The sequence below is a fragment of the Hippocampus comes genome, unplaced genomic scaffold (assembly GCF_001891065.2).
Source record: "Hippocampus comes isolate QL1 unplaced genomic scaffold, H_comes_QL1_v1.1 scaffold20, whole genome shotgun sequence".
NCBI classification, from domain to species: domain Eukaryota; kingdom Metazoa; phylum Chordata; class Actinopteri; order Syngnathiformes; family Syngnathidae; genus Hippocampus; species Hippocampus comes.
This window is the reverse complement of record NW_017805462.1, coordinates 664669-672248: the sequence shown is the minus strand read 5'-3', so window position 1 is coordinate 672248 and position 7580 is coordinate 664669. Positions and strand designations below refer to the sequence as shown.

Sequence of the window (7580 nt, the reverse complement as noted above, 5' to 3'; positions counted from 1 at the left end):
GGAGCACGTTGAAGTCCTGAAGCTCGTTGCAGCGGACGCCTTTGTACCCCGAATCGCACCTGCACAAGTTGATGCGTGTCACGTATCTTAGTCCCACTCAAAATCGGTTTTAAAGTTTCAATATCAAAAATCACCACTAGATGGCAGACATGTCTTAGTTGCGCCTACACTGGGTCTTCGACTACACAAGCACATACATTTTGGTGGCAAGACAGTTTGAACGGATTTTTACGGGTATTTTGATGTTTACTGAAACTGCCATTCTTTTTTGCTAATAGGCTGTAGTTTTTCAGATATTCCATATTTTAGGGGTTTTTTTTGAAGTGATAATAATACGCAAGTTATGACATTGGTGTTTTCTTTCTGCTTCAACGCTTATGAAGCTTTATGTGTCTTTTCAAACATCTGCTTTTACTTTGGAAAACTATGGTCAACATTTTTGCCAATTTTCACGGATGTGAGCAAACCAATGACTGAATAATAGTTTTTATTTGTGCGTTTTCTGCACCGCGGTCCCCGATTAGCGCCATCACCTGCAGACGGGCATGTTGCGGTGGATTTCACAGCGTCCGTGAAGACAGAACCCAGAGTGCGAGTCGCCGCAGCTGTCAGGCATTCCGGCGTAGAATCCGTCTCCGTGCTCCAGTCCTTTGGTTTCTGAGCAATCAAACAAAAACTTGTGATCACAGGAAGTGATGTCAAGGCGACTCTGCGTTTGAGCGACCTTACCGAGGACATTTACTTTGAAAGGGCTGCCGTCATCCTTCCTGCCCACTTTGTCTTTGTCGGCTGGTGACCGAGAAAAAGACGAAAATAACATGTTTGACGTTTGGCAGTGGCGAATTCACCAATTAACTTTTTTGTCAGGGTAGGGGGACATATCCGCCAATATTCGTGGAAGCCCTTGCCAGTACGTCCATCCATCCATTTTCTAACCCGCTTTTCCTCATGAGGGTGGCGGGCATGCCGGAGCCTATCCCAGCTGTCGGCCTTCATGGAAAAGGAAGCAGGCCGACACTTCAAAATAAAAGTCCAGCTGCACATAAATGCGTATACTAATCATAAATTACACTGGCCGGAATTAAAAGCTGCCGTGTGCGCTTGCTGAAAGGTCAACACAGAAAAGACGATTACGGCGGTTGTCATGCCAACTGAAATCCAACGAAGAACCACACGACGACTACTATGACATCACGAGAATCAGAAACGAGTCATCATCAATGTTAATATGATCATCATTATAAGAACTTGTTGTAATCAAGAGTCGTTCATTTGGTCGTCCACGTTTCCGAAGCTCGAAAATCAGAGCGCGGGATGCGCCAACATTCCTCAGTTGTTCAAGGTGGGGTGAGTAAAGGAAGAAGAAATAAGGCTGCCTACGCTCCTCATCTTCTTCAACATTTGTCCCAGATCCCAATCCAGGAGCTTCGTCCCCAAAATAAATAAGAACAACAACAAAAAAAAGGAAGAAGGGAGGAGGAAAAGGAGGCTATACCATCCGAGAGTTAGTGTCTGCAGAAAAATGTCCCAGGTTGTGTTTGTGTCGTCGGCCACGGTTGTTCTTTGGACATTTCCTGAAGGGACACACACACACACACACACACACACACACACACACACACACACACACACAAAGATATATATGCAGACACAAATATATACACACATAGAAGCACACACCAGTATGGACGCAAGCAAGCAAACACACACGAACACACATGCACATGCACACACACAAATGCATTGAGACAAACAGACACACAAAAACAAAGGTGCACACAGTCAAGCATACGCACGCACGCACACACACACACACAAGCGAGCGTGCAGAGCCTGTTTGTTAGGAGGTGTACGAGCGAGGGCGATAGCGGGCGGCGTACCTTGTGATGCACATGACGACGGCCACGATGATGGCGATCTGAACGGCGCCGATGACCGATGCGATCAGGATGTAATGCAGCTTCTGGCCACTGGGGACCACGTAGAGCACGTTGAAGTCCTGAAGCTCGTTGCAGCGGACGCCTTTGTACCCCGAATCGCACCTGCACAAGTTGATGCGTGTCACGTATCTTAGTCCCACTCAAAATCGGTTTTAAAGTTTCAATATCAAAAATCACCACTAGATGGCAGACATGTCTTAGTTGCGCCTACACTGGGTCTTCGACTACACAAGCACATACATTTTGGTGGCAAGACAGTTTGAACGGATTTTTACGGGTATTTTGATGTTTACTGAAACTGCCATTCTTTTTTGCTCATAGGCTGTAGTTTTTCAGATATTCCATATTTTAGGGGTTTTTTTTTGAAGTGATAATAATACGCAAGTTATGACATTGGTGTTTTCTTTCTGCTTCAACGCTTATGAAGCTTTATGTGTCTTTTCAAACATCTGCTTTTACTTTGGAAAACTATGGTCAACATTTTTGCCAATTTTCACGGATGTGAGCAAACCAATGACTGAATAATAGTTTTTATTTGTGCGTTTTCTGCACCGCGGTCCCCGATTAGCGCCATCACCTGCAGACGGGCATGTTGCGGTGGATTTCACAGCGTCCGTGAAGACAGAACCCAGAGTGCGAGTCGCCGCAGCTGTCAGGCATTCCGGCGTAGAATCCGTCTCCGTGCTCCAGTCCTTTGGTTTCTGAGCAATCAAACAAAAACTTGTGATCACAGGAAGTGATGTCAAGGCGACTCTGCGTTTGAGCGACCTTACCGAGGACATTTACTTTGAAAGGGCTGCCGTCATCCTTCCTGCCCACTTTGTCTTTGTCGGCTGGTGACCGAGAAAAAGACGAAAATAACATGTTTGACGTTTGGCAGTGGCGAATTCACCAATTAACTTTTTTGTCAGGGTAGGGGGACATATCCGCCAATATTCGTGGAAGCCCTTGCCAGTACGTCCATCCATCCATTTTCTAACCCGCTTTTCCTCATGAGGGTGGCGGGCATGCCGGAGCCTATCCCAGCTGTCTTCAGGAAGTAGGCGGGGTCTCTCTGAATTGGTTGCCAGCCAATCACAGGGCACACAGAGACACACAACCAACCGCACTCACACTCACACTTTGGGACAATTTAGAGTGTTCCATTAACCTGCCACGCATGTTTTTGGAATGTAGGACGAAGCCGGAATACCCGGAGAAAACCCATGCAGGAACAGGGAAAATATGCAAATTCCATACAAGAACCCTGCACCTCTGCAATGTGACCACCGGGCTGCCACTGCCGATCTTCTAAATGTTAGCAATCTGCCCGGCTCTCCCAAAAAAATAGGAATTTTGAAAATAAATGAATAAATAAATCAGTTAAAGACTGTATATATGTTGAGAAAAAAAATATATAGTCGAATCCGTGTGTGTTCTGAAGCGCAAATATGCAGGAGTCCACTATTCCTTAATTGCTCTTTTTCCATTTTATCACTGCATTCAAACTCAAATTTTGTCTCGCAAGGCAAAGCAAAAAATTGAGCGACCATGTGCAACTCGCAAAACTCATCCGTTGGAGAAACTCACAAGTCAAGCTATTACTCCAACTCTTCCACAAAATTGCCTGATACAAAATGTTGAATTTAATTTTGTCAAGTGGTTGCACAAATTAAAATCATTTGGATCCAGATACATTTTTAAGTAGACTATACACCTGCTTAATTTTTTTAAAAAAATCCAAAATCAGATTGTGTGCAGCAACCTGACAAAATCAAATTCAGTCAATTCAACACCCCTTTTTTTTTCAGCGTCTTTAGCATTTTGCCAAATTGGAATGCCGTCGACATGAGCGTGTCGGCCCACCTCGACATCTGCCGAGGTGTTCCACGTCGATCTGTTCCTGCTTCATGCAGGACGCCTCTCGGACCAAACACGGACTGTTGTATGAGTTGCCGTCTGTGGCGCAAACAGCATTCTCGTTGTGGCCGCTGCAGTCGATGTTGCAGATGCACCTGAAGCCACAAGAGGGGGAACATGGGCGCACCCTGTTCATGGTCTTGGCTTCGTTAGATGGTTTTTGTCCTGCCTCTTGGTTTTTGGAATTGTGAACCCTTGACTCTTTTTTTTTTTTTGTCAGGATATTTTTCTCCACGTATTTCTTGAATAACTCTGGTTGTGTCGGGCGCCTACTTATCAGGCGCCTAGTCTCACAAGGTTCTCAAGTCTTATGGCCTTGCCAAACCTCACGTTCTTAGTCAGGATTCGTGATCTCGTTCGGTCACACAGTCTCTGTACGGTCTTTATAATCTTGGTCAAGCGTCCTGACTTTTGTGTGGATGTTTGTGCTCACCATGTGTCCTCCGCGTCTTCGTCACATTCGGCTCCATATTTGCAAGTGCTGCACTTGCTGTTCTTGATCACATCGGAAGAAGAACCTTCTTCTTCTTCATCATCTGGGTGGGAAAAAAAAACCCAACAACAACAAAGAAGAATTTGGAAAACTGATCACACGGCTGGAGGTGCCTGGCAGTCGACAACAAGTAATACAAAAAGAAAATGGAGAAAAGTCAAAGAATGAGAAAAAGGAGGAGGAAAAAAGTACAAAAAGAGCCTCCGGTGACACCATGAAAATTCAGGATGTTTTGGGATTTTTTTTTTGCTGATATGTTCTCATATCTTACTGCATTATATTTTGGTTTTCATTTTTTCCTGTGTTATTTGAAAAAAATATTTCACTGTACAAAAGAAGATTAAGAACACACCATCTGGATCTCCAGAACCTGAGCCAGGATCTGTGAAGAAAAAGAATAAATTGAACAATTAACTTCTTCTGTTCACAAAAGAGTTTCATTTTTGTGAATGCGATAGGTGGCGCAAAGTCAAGCTTGACCGTCAGAACAAGGTCCGTTGGCCACCCTGGAGATGATCCGCTGCTGCTTGCAGGACGCTTGGCGCCGGAAGCACTCGTTTTGGTACGTGTCCCCGTTGGAGCCGCACACCGGAACGTACTTCTTGTGGCACTGAACCACCACCAAAACAACAACAACAACAAAAACAACAACAACGACGACAGAAAAAGACAACGTCGGCAGCGTCCAAGACAGCAGTAGGTTATAAAAAAAAGGGCCAACCCAGTAGTCTAATTTCTTCTCATTTGCAATTGTCGCTATGATTAATAATAAAAAAAATAAATAATCACGATGATGTCAAATTACATTTGTCGTTTGTTTTATTTATTTGTAATGAATTTGGTTACAATTATCCAAATGTTAAATTAATTTAGTAATATTTCTTATTTACAAATGTATTCATCGTTTATTTAATGAGAGAGCTTAATATAAACTTCAATAAAAGCAATGTAAAACACAAAATTCTTTTCTCATAAAATAATTCATTGCAACTAACTTTTGGTACAAATAATGAATTTAGAATGATTTTAATGTTTATTTGTTTCACGAGTAAATTGCCTAAGCAGTTATTTCATGTGAGATATGAACATAAATTTGTTTTTAAATAATCAAATGCAAAATATACAAAATATTTTTTAATCATTCCAATTTTTACATTTTATTCAAAATACAAGAATTAACCAATTATTACATGATGTAAAACATTCAATGTAAAATATATTTTTTAAAAAAACATTTCACGCAATCAGCCTATTTCACGGGTGAATACAAAATCAATCAATTTTCGAATGCAACAAATGTGACAGGACTGTCGCTACCACACGTCAACCGTCAATCACGTCGCAGCTTCCAATCATCCACCGATGGATGGATTAACCGATGGTGTTGTGATTGGTCACCTCATACCTGGAACTGACAAACACACTTGAGCTGCGAGTGGTCGTCTCTGCACACGCCTCCGAATCGGCACGTGGTCTGGTCGCACGCCAGCAGGTCGCTCTTCTTCTCCAACGCGCCTGAACATTGACAACCACAAAACCAGCATGTTTGCTCCTCTCGTTTGTTTTTGTCATTTGCAAATTAGTTTTTGTAGAAACGACCGCTTATTTTAAGTATTTTTTTTTCCCCCTCTGACATGAACAGTGCCATCACCACACAGCCTCCAAGTGACGTCTGTACAGCCAATATGGTGGCCGTCGCCTTCGTTCCCATGGGGACGGGTTTACGAGCCGTCCTAAAAGTGCCAATCGGCACGGCACGACGGAAAAATCCTCCCAACCACGCGCAGGTCAGTTTTGTGCGCTCAAGAAACAAGAAAAATTGAATATTGATCTCCAGCGCAGTCATCAAGTGGATCTACCGTGTTAATGACCTGATGTATGACAATCGATTTGCGACCAGTCACAACCTGACTCATCAGTGTTGCCAGAGCATCGCTTGACCAGCATTTGCCATTTGTCTGTGCATCTATTTTCTATCGTGTTTAGAATTGCCTCTTGCCTTGACATTTGGATTTTAGTCTGTTTTACTGCCACTTCTCCTCCCAAAACAACTGATTGGTCTGATTGGCAGTCAATGTCAGCTATCATCAAGAAATCAATAAATGGACTTGTCACCAGCCAATGAGAGGGCACATACTCCCTTACAATTGATTGGTCCCCAGTCCAAGTCAGCAAACAAATTAACGAACTATAGACTGGTCACAAGTCAAAGTCAGGGTATCGGTCTTCAGACAGTTGACTGGTGGCTAGTCAATGTCAGGACACATATTGACCAGCATTGGACCAGTCGCCTGCCAATCACAAAGCACATCAAATTCCAAACGGGAATTTGAGACTCAAACTTGGACGCTGACAATTGCAAGGCAGACTTTGCCGCCACTCGTGCACCATGCTGCCATCTGGTCACATTCAGTGAGTTCACTCCTTCAGCTGTTGCTTTTCAAACTCAAATAAGTCAGCGTTGCAATTTTTAAAATTTTGCATTTGCCGTTCGCTGAATTTCTCGCCGTCGGCGGATTTTCTCGCCAACGGAAAGTGATTTTGCATGGAATTTTTAGCATGTACTGTCTGATGTTTGTTGATTTTTTTTTTTTTTTTTAAAGAGATGAATTGATTGTGGGGGTGGGGGTTCGGTCACACAACGCGCGTGCACGCGTCCAGGAGAGTGAAGGAGGCTGCAGGTTGCACGCACGCGGACACGCTTCACTGTGAGGTGAAACCCGCCTTCATCCTCCTCCTCCTCGTCCCAAAGATGAATTATGAATATGAACCGAATGAGTGACGTAGGCTCATCTTACCTGCACACGTTTTTCCTTGACACTCCCCGCCGCCCTGAGGATGGTAGGACGCGCGCACCGCGGGCACGCCGAGCAGCAGCAACAGCAGAGACAACGTGCGCGCGCGCACCAGGCGGCCGAGCATCCCGCCGGCGGGAAAGCTTCCCGCGCCCGTTGCCATCGTGGAGGAGGAAGGGAAAGAGGAAGAAGGACGGAGGAGCAAGATGACGACAGGGCGTTCACGAAGCAGGGAGCATCGTTACCATCGCGCGTCCTCCTCCTCGGCGTACGGGCGCGTGCGTACTGGTGTGCGTAGTTCCTGCGGGAGGCACCGCCTACTTCCGGTACGTCGGGCGCGTGCGCCGAAGGAGAAGAAGACGATGAATAGGAAGCGGCACAACAAAGAGAAAGGGAGCCAGTGCGGCAAAGAGCACGGGGGGGGGGGGGGGGGGCGGGGCTTCCCTGCAAACG

General features: G+C 44.9%; 2 protein-coding genes and 1 long non-coding RNA gene across 4 annotated transcripts in view; 1 reads left to right on the top strand and 2 right to left on the bottom strand.

Annotated features, from left to right (window-relative positions):
• The window catches only part of slc39a6 (solute carrier family 39 member 6), a 32255-nt gene that overhangs the window by 11346 nt on the left and 13329 nt on the right, over window positions 1-7580 (top strand). Inside the window, exons 2-3 of one of the 2 annotated variants that reach the window (XM_019874936.1) lie at window positions 4791-4894; window positions 5975-6119. In XM_019874936.1, coding sequence (XP_019730495.1) covers window positions 4845-4894; window positions 5975-6119 — 195 coding nt within the window. In that variant the 5' untranslated portion in view covers window positions 4791-4844. Of the gene's footprint in view, window positions 1-4790; window positions 4895-5974; window positions 6120-7229; window positions 7454-7580 lie in introns of those variants that run through there. The other variant, XM_019874937.1, reaches the window with a different exon arrangement.
• Window positions 4-813, bottom strand: LOC109518848 (uncharacterized). The gene is made up of 3 exons (XR_002168831.1): window positions 730-813; window positions 534-657; window positions 4-59 (listed from the first exon to the last, which is right to left on the bottom strand). It is a non-coding gene; the product is annotated as an uncharacterized LOC109518848 (long non-coding RNA).
• On the bottom strand, window positions 993-7307 carry LOC109518838 (tomoregulin-1). The gene is made up of 10 exons (XM_019874948.1): window positions 7131-7307; window positions 5738-5847; window positions 4813-4942; window positions 4685-4714; window positions 4273-4375; window positions 3786-3934; window positions 2714-2773; window positions 2518-2641; window positions 1881-2042; window positions 993-1574 (listed from the first exon to the last, which is right to left on the bottom strand). Exons 1-10 carry the CDS (start codon window positions 7288-7290, stop codon window positions 1490-1492), a joined length of 1113 nt encoding a protein of 370 aa, XP_019730507.1. The 5' UTR covers window positions 7291-7307; the 3' UTR covers window positions 993-1489.

Excerpts from the sequence above, each read along its gene's own strand:
- LOC109518838 (XM_019874948.1), bottom strand. The coding sequence starts at position 7,290 with ATGGCAACGGGCGCGGGAAGCTTTCCCGCCGGCGGGATGCTCGGCCGC. Across the intron at positions 2,774-3,785 it reads ACACCTCGGCAGATGTCGAG|CCGACAAAGACAAAGTGGGC; the intron begins GTGGGCCGACAC and ends CTCGGTCACCAG. Across the intron at positions 2,642-2,713 it reads TTTCAAAGTAAATGTCCTCG|AAACCAAAGGACTGGAGCAC; the intron begins GTAAGGTCGCTC and ends TTGATTGCTCAG.